The sequence below is a fragment of the Mangifera indica genome, chromosome 3, assembly GCF_011075055.1.
Source record: "Mangifera indica cultivar Alphonso chromosome 3, CATAS_Mindica_2.1, whole genome shotgun sequence".
Lineage (NCBI taxonomy): Eukaryota > Viridiplantae > Streptophyta > Magnoliopsida > Sapindales > Anacardiaceae > Mangifera > Mangifera indica.
Window position 1 is genome coordinate 6,436,348 of NC_058139.1, and position 18,670 is coordinate 6,455,017.

Consider the following 18,670-nt stretch of genomic DNA (forward strand, 5'->3'; position numbering starts at 1 on the left):
CGGTGGTTATGTAGACGTGCTCTAACACAATCCACTGTATTTTTTATAAATTAATCTATTAATTTATAATATTTTAATATTTTTAATAATTTTTTATAAATTATACCAAATCAATATATAAACTTTATTTTAAGGTTTTAATATAATTTATATTAATATTTTTAAAATCGGATTGATAATCAAATTGATTATCTTACTGATTTATAGTTCGATCGATTCAATTAGAGACTTGATTGACTCAATTTATTATTAAATTAAAATTTAAAAAATTTAAAATTTTAATCAAATCTAATTTTTAATCGTTTCATTCAATTAAACCTAATTTTTAATCAAATTTGATTGAATCAATAATAAAATTAATTTTTTATATTAATTAAAACAAATTTAAAATTTATTCTCATTTAATCAATTGAATCAATCAACCTCATTCAGTTTTAAAATTATTGGTTTATATACCCCCGTAGATCTGGTATCATCAACTACAGTAATAAATTATACTCCCTTAAATGGTGCTCGAATCATGCATAAATCAATCCGAAACAGAATTCCTTTGACATGTCTACGCCCAAGACAAGTGGAAGACAAGTGGAGATTGCACATTTCAAGTCAGTCACGCTCTTCATGCATAACGAACTGAACAAATCTAATATCACCTCCCCTAGTAGGCGCGTTCTTCTTCACGCTCTATTCTTGAGCTAACTAACTGCCTTCAACTTGAAATCTGGTGGGATTATCATTACCAAACGTCTCATTTTCTACCGTTAGATTAGATGCAGTGATCTGATCTTTGATTTAAATGAAATCATGGATAATGACGCAATAACGATAGTATATGAATATCCCCTCCAGTCCCCGTTTGAATCTCTTCTCTAGTAGAGCCTTTAAGTTATCATCACAAGAAATAAAGTGAAAATACACATAGAGTAAATATTAAAAAATCGGATAAGAAAGCAAGGTATATTTGTTCCCTTTTGTGTTGTTGTTTTGTTTAGCTTATTTGGATACCTTTCTTTTTTCTTGGGAAAAACGAGGGAGGCAGGCAGGCAAGCAGGCTTATTATTTTTGTTTCGGTCAAAAGAGTACTTCCTACCCAAAGTATATTAAAACCTCAATGTGCCATCCTCTCAATTTTTTTTAAACTTAAATACTTATTTATAATAAATTTTTTCAAATATTTTAGTTAAGATCAGAGAAAAAACTTGTTATTTAATAAAAATATTTAAAAAAACTAAAAATTTATCATATTTTCTTTAAAGTTAAAAAACTAACATTTTCATCCTTAAGGTTTATTTTTCTCTTCCTCTGACAACATCTTTGTTCCCGCCATTGACCAACTTTCCACCATTTTCAAGGTTGACCGATCTTCTCTCTTTGTTCATAGTTTTTGTCAAATAAAAATAATTTGTCTTCGTTTAACATCAGATAAATTATCTAATAGTCAAAGACTTGTTGTCCAGACATAGTCTGGACGAGGATGAAGGGTAGAAAAACACACAACTGGTATCGACGACGATTTAAGGTGGAAAGAGGACATCATCGACGCTGGAGATGGTGATTGAAGGTGAAGAAAACAAAACCTGGGTTTTTTTTGGGAGGGAATGTGGTTTTTTAAATTTGGAAAAGTTGTTAAAATGGGTGAATTATGAGTTTTTAAAACCTTATAGAAGAAATTAATAAATTATATATTTTTTAAATAATGTTATTAAAATAACAATTTTATCTTTAACCTTAATTGATATTTTTAACATAATTTAGTTTATTGATAAGTGTTTCAGTTTTTAAAAAATAGGAGGTGACACTACGAGATTTTACTATTCCTTGGATGGGAACAAGTTTTTGGCCTTTTGTTTTCATGTTGAATTGAACCTTCCTCTTTTGTCCAACGTTCTCCATTCAGCGTGACAAAATTTTAAACATTCTTATATATAAACAACAAACTATTTGAATTTTGTTTCATATTCATGTTTGGAATAAAGTTTTGAACATAGAATGTCATCTTTTTAACTTTATAGATGTGGTTAATGCCCCAGAGTACACTTTAAAACTAATTTATTTGATTGATTTCTATTTATAAAAAAAGATTAATTGACATAATTATATATATTTGTTTTTAGTAATTTTAATATAAAACTTTAATGGCATGAATATACCCTCTGTATGAGTGCATTTACTTTCATCAATATTTGAAATTGTTGGGCCATAAAAAATTAAACATTTAATTTTTAATACTCCCACCACTACCGAACAGAAGTTTCTCATCCTATCATTATTACTATCAAACACCACTATCACTATCGATAATAGTTATCACACACTCTAAAAGATATATTATCATACGATATCACTACTGTCACTAACACTTATTACATACTTTAAAAATACACAATTTATGCTATCACAAACGCTATTAATATTAGTTATGCAATTTGAAATACATCACTATTGCCACTAACACTCAATACTTACTTTGACAATACATCATTAAACAACATCTCCAACGTTATTAACACTCATCGTACACTTTAGAGAATACACCATCATATCTATCACCACTAACACTTATCACACACATTGAAGAAACACCGATCACACCTTTTGAATATACACCACTAACAACGCTAACTAACATCACTCACTATGTATTTTAGGAAATTACACCACCATATTCCACCACCACCACCGCCAACATCTATCACACATTCAAAAAATACACTATTAGACATCACCACTGCCACCAAAACCCACCACACATTGGATATTCCCTCGTTCTAAAACTATTCCTTTCTGCTATTTAATCTTCATCTCACTACCAAAAATTCTACACCTTCCACTCTTGTTGATGCCTGCATTGAAATTGTGCGAGCATGAATTACACTATTCTTATGTGATTCAATGAGAATTATATCATCTTAATGTAATTCCAATTGAATTGACTCATTCTAATACGATTCAAAAGTGTGATTTCACTTTGCTTCGTTTTCGTGAGCAACTATCAAGTCTTGTAAACTAGAGAAGAGAAATGTTTGTGGGTTATGGTGGAGATTCATTGGATTTAGTCAAAACAGTTTAATAAATGAGTTGTTGGACCCCAAGTAAAGAAGGGCCAGGGAGAAAAAGGGTGAAAAGTGGTTAATGAGTTGTGAAAACAGTAAAAGACATTTAGCTCTTTCATATAATCAGAATATTTTTATTTTTTTCATTGTTTTTATTTTGAAATATAGCAGAATTTATTAATGAAGTATGATGGGAGGTGAAAATCTATTATCTTTTACGGTAAAGAATCTAAAGGTAAAACCTGTCCATTTGAGAAAATTCTGGTTCCATTGAAACCGATTTTTCCACTTCAATGCCTGTGGACCCCGTTACTTACCACGTATAACTCCCAAGGTGTTGCCTGTTCATGCCTACATTTGTAACTGAAATCTTGATTTTTGTACTCTAATTATATTTATCTATGCAGTAAATCATCAAATTCTATAATATACTTTAATAAACACAAGAGCAAGATTTATCCCAAGGAGCGACAATGTAACACGTGCCGCACACAGCATCTGACACCCTACCATCCGTCACTTTATCTTCTCCATCTCCATTTCCCTTCCCCACCTTCACTTTACGCGCGGCCCTTCAACTCAACTAAGCCAAAACATAAACCCACCCACACTTGGTCGCTGCCACGTGTTTCTTTAACCCAAATCCACATCACCCCTCTCTTACAGGTAAATCATCAAAATACAACCCCGGTAACTGTACCGGATGGAAAATAAGTGGAGACAATTCAAGGAATTTATATGATATAATTTTCATTAAATTTATTACCAAATAAGAGTTTAATAATTATGTAGGAAACAGACGTTATTTTGATAATTATTTGTATAAAAAAAATTACAACCCTAAACTAAAAAGATGGAGTATAAATTACACCTATACTACAATAGTACCCACTAACCTTCTAAATGAAGCATCTCTTCTCTCTCTAACACACACCCCAACACTAGCCACATATAAAAGCATCTACATTTATTTCTTCACACGAAGATTTTCTCTCTCCCTTTCTTTCCTTTTCTTTTCACTTTCTTCTCTGCAAAGAAACACTACAGCCAACAACACCATGACTGAGGAAGAGTGGGTTGACGTCGCCATGTCTGACGACTCCATCGTCGTCGAGATGCTACTTCGTCTCCACCATGCCGAGCCACCGCCGAAAATGAGAAAGTCTGCGCCGCCGCTGCAGCTTGAGTGGAGCGTGCGTCAGCGTCGGTCCAAGCAGCTCCCGAGAAAAAAGGCGGACGCCACGCGTGCCAGCCCCACCACGCCCCTTTCTTGGAGTGGCGCCACCTCTGTTAGCGGTGGCGCTGCTGACGGCTTCGAAGAGTCCAGCAAGCCGTCTAAGACGATTGACAATACGAGATCTAAGGTGCGTTTTAGTTTCTGGTTTCTTTTTTGTGACTTACCGGTGGTTTGACTCGGTGACTCGGTTTAAGTTTGGTGTCAGTTTTGTTGAATTTTTCTTTGACGAAAATGCCCCTTAAATATATTATAATTGCCTTTTCGGACGGCTGAGTTGGAGTTTCTTCCGCTCTGTCAGATTTTCATTTCCTTCTAGACCAGAGTATATTTCTTAACAAGTTTTTAATGTGACGGTTTTGCCCTTCTTGCATGGGTTGAACTCGTGAAGCTTCAGTGTTATTGCCGTCGTTTTATCCGCCAGATCGGCCTACTATCCGGTCAAATGACGCCGTTTTCGATTTTTTTTTTTTAAATTCCATTTTTTTAACTTCCGTCGTTGATTTTTTGAATTTTTATTATTTATTTTGTCAAGAGAAATTTGGTGACTTTCGTTCAACACAGAGGGTCACGTAATTTTCCTTGCCAATTTCACTATCGATGCCACCGTGTCATTTCCCATATCGGAAAGACCATAACACCCTCCTCTGCAAGGACATTTTTGTCACTGAAAAACTTCTAATTGTCCCGGAATCCAAGGCATGTCGGGGTCAATACTTCATTAGTCAGCGAAATCCCTTTAAAATGGCAAAACTATCCCATATAGGGGTCAAATGTGATAAAATTTTGGAGGTTATTTTGGTCAATTGGATGTTCCATTCACCTGTTTCATCGGTGGCGTGTTTTCCAAACAAAATAGTTGTGTGCGTCTAGATTGGTGTAATGTTGTTAGTGGTTGTGCAAACCGTCAGCAACAGTTTCCATTTCCCCGAGTGCGCAGTAATTTTTTTGCCACCACACGGGAAATTTCTGTGAGAGTATAACTTTTGCCAAATAAAAATGGTAACACTATAATACCATCTGGCGAAATATTGATTTTAACTGAAAAAAATTACTTTGGGGTGGAAAGTGGATGGAGTTGGTAACGCTATCTATTAAGAAAATGGATATTATTATGGGTTTCATGTTAAATCTAGACTTTGGGCTTTTAAAGTGCTAGGCTACACGTTTGAAATCTTCAAATATGAATGCGGAAGAAAGCGGCATTTGGAAATCACGTGACACTTTATTGGGTTTGACGTTGCCGCCCAAGTTCTATTGGTGTAGTCTGCAACCGCGTGGCCTGATTGTGGGAAAGTCATGTGTGTGGCCCTATCGTGCCACGTCACGTGTCTACAGTTTCATGTTAAAAAGTAAAATGTATAGTTGATTTGATTTTATTAAGTGATTTATGGTAATATTTAACTTGCACTTTAATGCACTGTATCAGTGTGAGCTGTCAGCCAAAGTTTATGATTTTGGAAGATCTAAACGACTTACGGTTGTGCTTTGCGGAATGATTTAGTAGAATTTGATAACATTAATGTTTTGGACACACGCCAAAAGGATATATTTTATTTTTGGGTGTTTCGGTTTATGGTATTGTGGCTTTATTTAATGAGTTACTGACAAAATTCGTTTATTTAATGCTCTTTACAGGTTGTCACTACTGGTGAAACCACCGCCCCTAAGAGGTCAAGAAAGAAAAAGGTAATTTGATATTTTAGGAGAAGACAATGCTATCTCTATGATTTTGTTTTATTGACATAAAAAAGACTAGTGAGTCTTAGGTGTCATAGTCATTTATCTCTGATTGGTGAATTGATGTATGGGTTACTTGCAGACCTTGGTTGAACTGAGAGAGGAGGAGAGTTTGCTTTTGAAGGAAGGGAGAAGTTTGAAAAATGTGTGTTCCTTCAACTTGGCTTATTTATTCATATTCCTTGCATAGAATCATTGGCAATTTGAGGTCTTGGATTTGATGTTTTGATTCATTGAACTGACAGCAATTGGCAACTGTACGTCTCACACTTGAGAAGCAAAGAATTAGAAATGAAAGCTTAAAGAGAATGAAGGTTAGAATAATTTTATAACTTTTATTTCTGTTTTACCTGCACTAATGTGGTTTGGTTCCCTAAAGATTTATATGGGCAGTGCTTGAGAACCTGATTCCAAAACTAAAAGTCCGTTGGTGACTTTTCACATTGGAAAAACTTTCCCTATATCATTTTTTGAAATTGACCATATACGGTATATACTATCTGCAACTCACTTAATTATGTTACAGTTCCAGAGAAACAATTATGGTTTTTGTAGTAGTCATTGTATTTTGTGGTAGTCTGGTTGTGGCTAATGATGAGATTTGATGGTAGAGGATGAAAGGATAAAGTTTACTAGAGCTTAGTATGCTCTTCTACTTGATTAAATGCTTTCAACTGTGTCTTTCTGGTTATTTACCCTTATTTTTATATGCTATTATATTATATGCATGTGGAATTGTCATTATTAATGAATCTTTTGCATGTTGTGGTTCTCTTTTAATGGTTTAAAGTTAGGTGCTGTGACTGTTTTTAATTAGCATATAATATATGCATAATGATCCCATAACATTTTTTTAGTTCTTAATTGGCATCAGAAGGTCAGAATGTCTCTGCATGCTGTTTTCATGGGCAGAGTTGACTATGGAGAATTTGAAACTCTTGCTGTTGTTCTACCAAGTTCTCCAAACTTGGTTTTGAATGCGACTTCGGGAACTTGTTTTTAGTCTGGAAGCACAGGGCTCATATTTTAGTCCTTATCCAGTAGAACATTGTGGTTGGTGTTAAAAGCTAATCCATAATTTCTAAGTGAAGCGCAAAAGAGTGATTATTTTTTAAAATATGGTCCTTTAGGAGTTGGGAGTCCTCAAAACATCTTATCTTTAAGCAGTTAGTTTGCTATGATTCCACAGTCACCTGGGTGTGTAATGAAGAGTTAGGTCTTCTGGAAGTGTCGAAAGATATAATTATTTTACACTCAATAAAGTTAAAAATCAGGAGGTAGAATAAACAGGTGACATGAAAAAACTTTGTTCTTTAGTAGTATAATGATGATAACTGAATAGTGATACATGATTCTATTTGCCATGTATTTGATGCCTTTGGATAGCATAAGTATTCTTGTTTACTGGCTGATTTACAACAGAGACTGCAGAATTATTTGGCTTGGTTTAGTTGGGTAAATGTGCATTTGTATCTTAATAAGTTTTCTATTTCTTGTTACAGCTTGATATCCTATCACATCAGGCAATGGAAACAGTAAGATATAATGCATCACAGGAAGCTATTTTGAACCAGTGCCATGGACAAAAATTAGCTCATGATCCTTCACTTGTGCTGTTGCCAGCAAATGGCGCACACAATGAGGTGAATGCATCTCATCCCAATGGCTCTTCTGTAGCACTGCAAGATGAAACTAAAGGGTCTTCTTTCATGATTCCTGATTTGAATCTACCTTTTGATGACGATTCAAGCTCTGGGGTTTTATATGGAATAAGCTGAGAAGAATCAGATGCACATCGGATGTTCTTTTATAACTAATCAAGGAGAAGAAAGACTGTCAGTGGCACTCTCGCTTAATAATACATAATGGTCAGTGCTAACTTTGTCACAAGATGCGTTATTGTAAGTACCAAACTGATTACCTTTGCTGCATAACCTAATCTCGGAAGTTTGTTTTTTAAATACATGAAGGTAGTGGGGGTAGTGTAGAAATCCTAACTTAGTTACAGTAAGATTCTTTCTTCACAGGTTTCTACAGTTGTCCGAGATTCTTTGGGGCCAACCCTCATTCCTTCCATTTTAGGAAATATTAACAGAGTTGTAATTATTATATAGATAATCACATGTTTTGGTGCCTTCAATTTATCTTCCTGAATCAAAATTTGCTATGCTTGCGATGTTGCTTTTGTGTTTTATGACTTAAATTAAAGCCAGTATCCATGAAGGAATGGAATTTTCATTTGCATGAAGAGAGGTTTATTTGTTTGTGAAGGGATGTTTATGATTATGAGATTTGGTAGGTTGTTGAGTTGAATGAGACTGGTTTTATTTTTCAACTTTTGGGTTTTGCTTTTTCTTGCGATTTAAGGCTCAGGCTCTGTTTCTTTTTTTAATACAAGAATTCAACAACTGCCACAAAAATGTAATTGACATAGGAAATCTTGGACCAGTACTTTCCAAATCGACAAACAGAAAACAAGTGGCTCACATTTACGATCATTGTTAGAGCTTTTATACATACACAGCAATTTAAATTCAACAAAGTCTGGCAATATCGAGGACTTTTTCAGTCAAACCATTGACACCGGAACGTCAAGCGGCCGAGAACTTTTTAGGTGGGGTTTTGAAAATAAGAACTTGGTCCAAACAGCTATTTTCAACCCAAGGTTTCATAAAAGGATAGTTGTTCCCGTTGTTTGTTAAATTAAAAATCTGTTAAATTTTTTTATAGAATTACGAAAAAGACAAAAAAAATTGAAGTTAAATAATCTCCTGCCCCTAAAATTTTATCAAATAATTTTTGTATCAAAACTTATATTATCAATTGAAAATAAAAAAAAAATCTACTAGAATGAGTATAGATAGGGGCGTGAAATACATATAATTGCATGTTTGAGTCAAACTATAATTTTTGATAATATTAGATGTGTTAATAAAAAATTTTAGAGGGTTTTGTAAATTCGAAAAAATTTGGGTGTTTCGAAAATTTTAAAATTTCAACATTTTCTAAACCCTAAATCATAAATAGTTTACAAAATAACATTTACACCTCCAAATAGCTGAGGACAATAAACTAGCTAGAGGTTTGAATGTCGTATTAAAAACTATTTAGGCTATATATTATTACAAAATATATGAAGTGAATATGATAATTTTTTAAAGAAAATCGGATAATATAATAAATGTAAAAGAATGATACTTACACCCAATTATAATATCCACAATTCAATCTGACAAAAGTGTTATTGCAATATTTTAAATTTGAGACAAAATGTAGTTAATTATATCCATGTTATAATATTTGAATAAAATGACATAAATACTTTTTGAATGTTAAAGCTACAAATGTGTCAGAAAATGACTTTTCAAACTTAAAGGGTGAGAATAATGATTTTATGAAACCTTGGGTGGGAAATAGTCAATTGGCCAAAGAGCTTGTGTCTTCCCACTTTTACCGTGGGTTTTATAACGTATCTCCGTTGATTTGAATTGTTGAAAAGGAATTCATTTCCCATAATGAAGTCACCTTTGGTTCAAAATTCAAATAATACCAAATGAAAGACTCTTTTGTGTGCTTTCTTCACTAACTTTTTACCTTTATTTTTGCACCATATAAGCTTAAAGTGGGTTTTAGTTGAATCATGAATGAACGAATCTGCATTGAAGTAGTAATATTCAGCATATTTAAATGTTTGAAGTTAAATAATTCTATTTTACAAATTTAAAAATTATTGAATTTGGGGAACTTATGAGTAAAATAAAAACTATACGTACCTATTAGAAATTAAATATAAATCCTGTATATACTAGTAAGCAATACTAAAGTAAAATTTATCTCTTATATAAGAATATTCAGAACTATGTAAATATTTTATTGTAATTTATGTTCATATATTATTCATCTCAAATTATATTTTTCCTTGTGCGATCTCTCCTATTACTGTACACTAAACCTCAGGAGCATATGGGTAGAAGATTGCTCCATTATGGAACATTGGGTGAAGATGAAGAAATAATAATGAACAATGTAAATTCATTTGCAAAACTAAAATTTCTAACCTTGATGTAAATACAAAGTCCATAGTTTTTCATTATATATATATATATATATATATATATATATATATATATATTCTTTTGTTTTCAATTAGCTTTGCCTATTTCCTTTGATATTTTGACATTAACCAAAACTTTTATTTCAATAAGTAAATATAATCAAATGCAAATCATAAGAAAATAATATATATTTTTGAAACAGATGATATACTGTTGTAATTTAATTATTCATTTAGAAAATTATGAACTTAGTTTTTTTATTTAAAGAATTAACGGACGGAAAGGAAAGGACTTCCGGGTTGCAGAATTTAGGGGAAATTAAGGTAAAAAAGTTAATTATTTAAAATAAAATAATAAATTAATCAACAGTAAATTCACTTGCAGAGACTGTCCCCATCAATCACCAGTCAGAGAGTCAGAGCAGTTGATAAGCAAAAATCGTCATCGTTAAATTCCCAAAGTATCTGCTTTAAATTACACGTCTCTCACCTCTTAAACTGTCACATTGCCCTTTTGGCAGGTCAGGTGATACGCACGTGTACTATCTTTTTACTTCTTTGCTGGGTAAACATTTTATCTCATTGTTTTGCCTTCCCCTCTATTTACTGCAATTCCGATGGCATGGCATATGCAATTTTAATTATTATTAATGAACATGGAAATATTTTATATTAATTTGATCGTAAAAATTATCTATGAAAGTTTCAAATCAATTTTGTTTTTTTATGCCTTAATTATAGACATTAGAGAAAATCATCACCAAATCAATGCTTAGACCTTATTATAATGATTCGAATTTTGAAATATTAGAAGATTTTAAAAGAAAGAAGTCATAAGATTATATATAATACACCAATCAACCAATTTTTGTGTAAATATTAATTTTATATAATTCAGAATTTAATAACCATAATCATCTCTGTTTCTTTATATATATATTTATTAATTTTAAAAAATTTTAAGCATTAGTAATTTATTATTTTCTATCCAAAAATTATTAAATAAAGAAAGATTAACACCAAATGGAATTAACATAAGTTAATCTTCATCCCGTGCCAAATTAAAAAGCTTCAAAATCGATTGCCCTGAATCAAATCTTGCTCCCCGCAGAGAAAAGATTTGTATATCCACTACACCCCTTAGACGAAGATGGATTTGCAAGCAAAAGCAATTCAATGGAGTAAAAATCCCAGTCACTGTCACTGACGCAACCGTAATAAGGAGGAGGAAATGATGTGTTTTGGGTTTTGAACCCAACGAAAGATCTTAAAGAGCTGGCGTAATGCGAAAAAACCCACACCACAATCTCTCATCTCTCTCCTTCCTCCCTCTGTCAGTGAAAACCGTAGAATTAATCGTGTGCGCTTCATTTCACTGTTCACCCCTTTTGATGACTTATCTTTGTCCTCCTTTCATGGGCGACTTTCCAAAGCCATTCGCCTAAATCATCGCCGGCGCCGAGGTCTCTCTAGGCTTTTTTGTGTTTACTTGGAGTGTTTGTACATAAATAATGATGATGAGTGATATGGACGTAAGAGTAAGATCATCCATTCAACTTTTAGAGTTAATTGGATTTCGAGTCGAAAACTACTGCTTTTCTTTTGGCAACAAAACGCACGGAGCAAAAAGGTCACTCTGTATCCATGCACCTGAACTGAAAGTTTTTCAGAGATTCAGATTTCAACTAGTACTTATATTCATTATTCAAAGGTCCAACTGTGAAAAGTCTGAAGCTTTTTCTGCATGTTACTCTCACTCAACTGGTGTTTGGTGTTTTCAACTTCAGTGATGAGAAAAATCTGATTTCGTCAACTCAGAAACTGAATGCATGAAATTGCACGTCTGTATAAGTAACAGCATATATTCTCAATCTCTGTTAATTACACGGGAAAGAAGAAAATGCCAAAATGCTCTTAGTTTAATATTAATATACTTCCTCTTATCATCTTCTTAGTTTCAAACTGTGGGAATATTTCTGCTTTTCTTGCATGCACATGGACAAAAAGAAACACCAATCCCATAAGCCTGAAACTAACATTTAAATACACCAAAAAGACCAAAAAAAAAAACTTAAGTACTAAAGACATTAGATCTGGGAAGTGAATATATTAGAAGAACACTAAACCGTGGCCATTGATGGAGCTCTATTTCTGTTTCCATATCCAACTGCAAGCTTCAAATCGAGCTCCACTTGATTAGTATTTCCGTTAACTTTTAGAACACTAGAATTATTGGAAAATAAATGAGCCACTGAGGTCACCACTGAACACTTCCTTGCGTTACTCACTTTGCCCTTAACTTTCTTCACTTCAGTAGAGGAAGAAGACGAGTTAGAAGGCCATGAAAGTGGCAAAACTGAAGGGATTTCAAAGTTCGTTCTCGCTTTAGACCCTCTCAGCCTCCTTGCGGCCGCGTCATAAGCACGGGCTGCCTCCTCCGCCGTGTCAAAGGTTCCCAGCCAATGACGGCACCGCCCTATACGGTCACGTATCTCCGCTGACCACCTCCCCCATGGCCTCTTTCTCACCCCTCTGTAGTTCTTCTGCACCGGAATATCGTTATTATTGTTTTTGCTACCTGACCCAAAACGTTTCGCACTGGCTTCAGAAGATTTCGCCTTGTTCGTTCCAAAGAGAACGTCTTGCCCAACAACAGCAGCAATTCCATCAAGAACAGGAGTAGTTCGATCAATCTCAGTTTCAGCTTCGGTCACAGAATTGTTCCTTTCGAGCAAAGTTTCGGCCTCCGAAACTTTATTGTTCGGACCAAACAGAGCCCCGCCCGAAATATCGGTCAAAATGGGAAAACTATTCGGAGGGCAGAGGTAATTTTGATAAGGGAGTGAAGAGACCGAGAGAAAACTACCGCCGAATAAAGGGCTACAGTTATAAAGACACGGAGCTTCGGTGGCTCGGAACGAGAAACGTTGAAAGGTTTGAGAATTGATAGCGTTCTGCATTTTTTGGTTAGATGGAGAAGAAGAAACAGAAATTCAATGAGGCTGAAGAATTGGCGGAAGAGTTGGCAGCTTATATAGTACTAAATAAATTAATTATTAAAATGTGGCAGATGAATTAATTTTAAAACGAAATAATATTATTTAATATGTTGCCGTTCATTTCAATAAGACCGTATTCGATTTTTATTGACATGCATGTCCTTTCTTGGCAAAAGGGATTTATGCATTTAAATTGATTTTTTAATTCCCGTGAGAAGTAGATTCTAGAGATTAAAATTTCCAATGAAAAGAGATTATTTTTCACAGCCTATTTATTTAATGAGAATGAGAGGGACATAAGTGTAATAAACAGAAAAGTGAAGGGCAAAGAGGCGAAAAGGTGATTTGATGTGCAACACAGAAGTGCATAATCTCGAGGATTTGATATGGCTAGGCAGTACTTGAAAAAAATCGTCAGAGTATCGTCAAGAGAAAAGATTGTTTGACACATTGACTGACTAGCAGCTTCTCCTGCAATGCAAAATTAAATTTACATTATTTTTGTTTGGTTTTGTTTATTTAATACGTTGACAATGCTTAGGTGTTGCCCTGGCACACCAGATTATCCGTAGGCAAGCACTTAATGAACCGCTGTGTATTACAAGATGCCTTGATTTGATGATGGCGTAGAGCGTCGATGCATGAAAGGTCCTGCCCATATCAATCACTACTTCCCGGTAGCGCAGGGATTTATTTTTTATTTTTAAAATAATTTGAAATAAGAACAAATAATTTTTATAAAAAATACTTGTAGAATGGAAAATGAAAAAACATATATATATATTTTTTTATGTTTGTCTATTTAACTTTCAAAAAACATGTCAACCTTCTAATATTATTTATATAATTTAAACGTTGGATTGATTCAAAAAAAGTTATTTCTTTCCAAATTTAAATGAATAACCTATTATTAATCTATAAAGAAAAATAATTTGAAGTTAAATTATTAAAAATAAAACATACAAAAAAAATCAAATACACAAGATTTTATTGTTAAAATCCTTTGAAAACTCATAAAGAAATGGTTATCTTAAACAACAAACGGTGGATTTCGGTATAAAATGTTGAACAATTGATAGATCGAGATCTTTTAGATGATATAATGATGGAGGGTCAGATTTATAGACTTGAAACCTAGTTGCAACCGGCAAGCCCCTAACCTTTATCAAATTATATATAATATAAAATAATATAATGATAATAAAAATATTGTTGAATATAAAATTAGATTCCACAACGAAATTTTGTAACCTGTAATGTTCCATTTTGTTGATAAAAATTATTTGATTGCATAACTTATAAAATATATATTTTTAAGGCCAAACGACTATTTCCCACCCAAGGTTTAACGTTTTCTCAAATGTCCCCCCTTTAACTATGGAAATACCAAACACCCACCCATGACCGGTTAGATTTAACAGAACTCTAACGCCTAAAAATTTATCTCTTTTTGCCCCCCTAAACTTTAAAAACTAACATTTTTCTCCAGCCTAAGTTTTAAAAAACCGCAGTTTCACCCTAGGGTTTGGTTTTGAAATCTCCGGCGACCTCTCCGGCTCCGTTGCCGACGACCTCTCCCTCCCGAAGCAACCTCTCCTTCCGGCGATCTCTTTCCTCCCATTTGGAGGTCCGATCGACGCCCGGAGACGCCGTGGGAGATGAAGAACTTCGTCGGAAGGAGAGGTTGCTTCGGGAGGGAGAGGCCGTCAGCAACGGAGCCGGAGAGGTCGCCAGAGATTTCAAAACCAAACCCTAGGGTGAAACTGCGGTTTTTTAAAACTTAGGTTGGGGGAAAATTTTAGTTTTTAAAGTATAGAGGGGCAAAATATATTCTATTTTAGTTTATTTTTAATATTATAGCAAAAATGACGATTTTACCCTTACCACCGTTAGAGTTTTGTTAAATCTAGCCGGTCATGGGTGGGTGTTTGGTGTTTCCATAGTTAAAGGGGGGACATTTGAAAAAATGCTAAACCTTGGGTGGGAAATAGTTGTTTGGCCTATTTTTAATTTTAAAAAATTCATGTATCTCTTATATACAGACGTGATAGAAATTTTGAACTTGCATTTAGTGTGACAAAAGTTTAACATGATAAATGGTGTTAGTTAACTTTTTAGGTACAAATGGATGAAGTAGACATTGAATAACTGTTAATAGGTAAATTTTTGATAAAATTTTTAAAAGTATTTATGATGACAATTCAAGGTTCAAGTTGAGTTGGAAATTGATGCTTATTACAATATTCGATTTACCCATAAGATAATTCAATCTCTAATTTGTATAATTTTTTATTATTGATCCTTAATTCTAAGGTTTAATTTCTTAATTGACAACCGTTAAGTTAAAATTAAATTTCAAGTCCTAATTTCAATTCCAAAATTTAAATTTTATAATTTATGACATTCCACTTTGGTACTTCATGTAATACTTCAACTAGGTTTAACTATATTTACACACAAAAATATAGACTATCAAATTACTAATTAATTTAACAATAAAATTATATATACCTATTTTTGGTATACAATTTGTATACACAGATGAGGTGTTATCATGTGATTGGATGTTTCTTTATCATATGATGACACATGTTTTAAAATTACCTAATTACATGATGATACATTACTGTGTATATGAATTGTGTACCAAAAATTAGTATACATAGCATTGCTCTTAATTTAACTACAAAATCAAAGTAAGGTTATAGAAAAATCTGTCATGTTTCTTTATCTGAAGAGCCCTTAAAAATCACTTTTTGAAAAATATTCATATGTAATGACTAATTTTTCTTTCTTGAAATATCCCTATATAACAATTTTCAATGGAAAGAATTGTAATATTAGGGTTTCAAAAATACGAACTACTCAATTTATAGGAGATTAGTTATCTCAATCAAAGATCGAATAACCTAAAATCTACATTAAATCGTTTACCCAAAATATGCATATGTAGCCTATTGACTTATTTTTATTGATCATTTTAAATTTATTCATAAACTATTTTAAGATTATTTAATTACTTAATTTTATTAAATTATAATTATAATTAATGTTACTTTGCGAAAAAAAAAAAAAAAAGAAGCTGGCAGCACTTACACAGATACTATTTCATGGTTTGTTGAGCTTCTCTTTGTCTTATTAAAGCAAACCGATACATAGGATTTGTGACTTTTGCATTGCTTGATTAAAATTAATGTAACTTGTAGAGGGATGAAGTATAGTTATTTTACCGATTTCTCATCTAAATTTATGCATATATATAAATAAATAAATAAATAAATAAATAATATATATATATATATATATATCTACAGAGACACACACACACAATATAATATAATATTATTTGGACAACTAATTACAAAACCAAGGTTTCAAATTCCAAGTAAAGACTATCCAAAACAATGTAACTTTCTTTTATTGAATCTTTACTTGAGTTAACAATAGAACGGTAGACACAATGTCAAACAACTTTAATCAATGTACACAGAAATCATCAGTGGACCATTGAAATTATCCATTACTATCCGTCCAAACTCTGAAAAAGTTAATAATCTTCTTCTTCTCTCCTCTTCGCTTGTTGCAAAACCCTAGAAAGAAATAGATATATTTTTGTTTGTTTATTTGAGGGTTTTTTTTATATGAGACATTTTTTAAGGTGTTGGTGAATGTGGGCAAGTCTTATTTTGATATTTGAAGCAATATTCGATTGGACAAAATAGAATGTCGGTCTGTAAGAGTCTAAATACTATAGCTCTAAGTGGGAGAAAGATTCAGAAGAAAAAAAAAAAGGATGGGATTCCCAACATAAGAGAGAAATAAAAGTGTAAGTTTAAGTGAAGGTGAAGCACGCGAAGCAAAGATATTGTATTGGTATAAGAGAAATACAAAGATGGGGTTCAATTCCCATTTTAAGATGGGGGGTTTGAGAAAGAAAGAGAAAGAGAAGGAAAATCCCAACAAGAAAGAAGATTAAAAAAATTAAGTTGTATGATGATATCTTTATGATTTCTTCTACTTTGAAAACGTTTGTGTTTATATTGGTGTAAATGATGATATTGATACAGATACACGAATGATCCTCTATATCATTTCCATGGCTCATGGAATATGTAAAGAGAGCAAGCAAATTTTTTTTAACAACCTTCTTCTTTGAGTCAATTTATAGGTTTAATTGAATATTCTTTCCTAACATAGATTTATTTTTCATTAGAATAGTAATTTTGAGGTGTGGGACAATTTTGGTCAAACTTAAAAATTGGACATGTTGATCTTGATCATGATTTGATCAAACCCAATTTTCTTTTTATTTTTTAAGAATATAAAAAGTTTTCCCTATCAAGGTTAGATCCAAAATACTCTTTCAACCAAAAATCAAACTTTGTTAACAAAAAATAATTTTGATATAGTGTTGAAAAATCAAATTAGCATAATATATTTAATTATTTCACTTTTCAAAATTATCATATCATCCTAAATTAGTAAAATTAAAAAAAAAAACACAATTTAGATATTTTATTTGCATAAAACTTTTTTTTTTTCTTCCACTCTTACCTTCTTCATCGAATCATTAGTTGGCCTCAATGACCTCCCTTTTTTCAGCAACCCACCCCACAATCAATCCTCTCTCGTATACCAACCTATTTCTACTTTTCTTTTGTCATGAGTTTTAGCCTCCGCAACCTTCTCTCTTGTTGCCATCTAAGTTATTGTTGACAACAACTCAAATGACAAAGAGAGAGAGTGATGGAAACCCATACTTGTGATGATAGTTAGGTCATGACAATGGTGACGAACGTTTTTTACGACTAAGGTTTTTAATGTATTGTAATGATTAAAATGTAAAATTTCAAATATTTAAAATAATCAAATTGTTATATTTTAAAATTTTAAGTGAAACTTGTAAAAAAGTTATTTTTAATTTTTTTAAAAATTTAGATGATAAAATTACTATTTTAAACTTACTATATTAGATTTTTATTTTAAAAGGAGTTTGATTTTGAGTAAAAAAGTGTTATTTATCCTATCAAACGGTGGAAAAGTGTTTTGGGCTAAACCTTGCGGGGAAATATGTGATTTACTCTTTTTTTAATTTTTTTGAACTTTAGGATTAGTGTTTGGAGACTTCCCATTAGAGTTGCAAATTTGCAATCAACTACAACTCACATTCTTTAAATATCTACAACCTCCTTTCTTCACATATTCAATTAGTAGCTCCCTGTAATGCATATTCACTTCTTATAGGTATTTTTCTTTCTTTTTTTCTTAGCCAATCTAACATTATACGCAAGTGATATCACTGCAACTGTGCATAGACAGGCAGGCTTGCTCCCTAGGATAAGCCAACCAGGTTAAATCGAAGCCAAAATATAAGATAAGCATTCCCCTATGCATGAGTTTCCAGAATGGTCAAATCTGACTTCCTCGTTAACTTTCACTACCTCTGCCCTCGTAAATAGTGGCAAAACGTACCTTTAATTAAACAACATGAACTTGTAATGTCAACGAGTTGAATGACTTCCTTATATGCCCGACTTCACATCATCAAGAGGTGAGAATCCACTTCCAGAGACCTCGGATATTGCTGTTT

The 18,670-nt window shown here is 32.7% G+C and overlaps 2 protein-coding genes across 2 annotated transcripts; one reads left to right on the forward strand and one right to left on the reverse strand.

The window, feature by feature from the left end:
• Positions 1-3,944: 3,944 nt before the first annotated feature.
• LOC123210634 lies at positions 3,945-8,207 on the forward strand. Its single transcript, XM_044629106.1, has 5 exons — positions 3,945-4,417; positions 5,926-5,976; positions 6,110-6,172; positions 6,273-6,341; positions 7,530-8,207. Exons 1-5 carry the CDS (start codon positions 4,112-4,114, stop codon positions 7,803-7,805), a joined length of 765 nt encoding a protein of 254 aa, XP_044485041.1. The 5' UTR covers positions 3,945-4,111; the 3' UTR covers positions 7,806-8,207.
• A 3,986-nt stretch (positions 8,208-12,193) lies between these two features.
• LOC123210936 (ethylene-responsive transcription factor ERF084-like) lies at positions 12,194-13,041 on the reverse strand. The gene has a single exon (XM_044629435.1). It carries the CDS (start codon positions 13,039-13,041, stop codon positions 12,202-12,204), a length of 840 nt encoding a protein of 279 aa, XP_044485370.1. The 3' UTR covers positions 12,194-12,201.
• Positions 13,042-18,670: the final 5,629 nt, after the last annotated feature.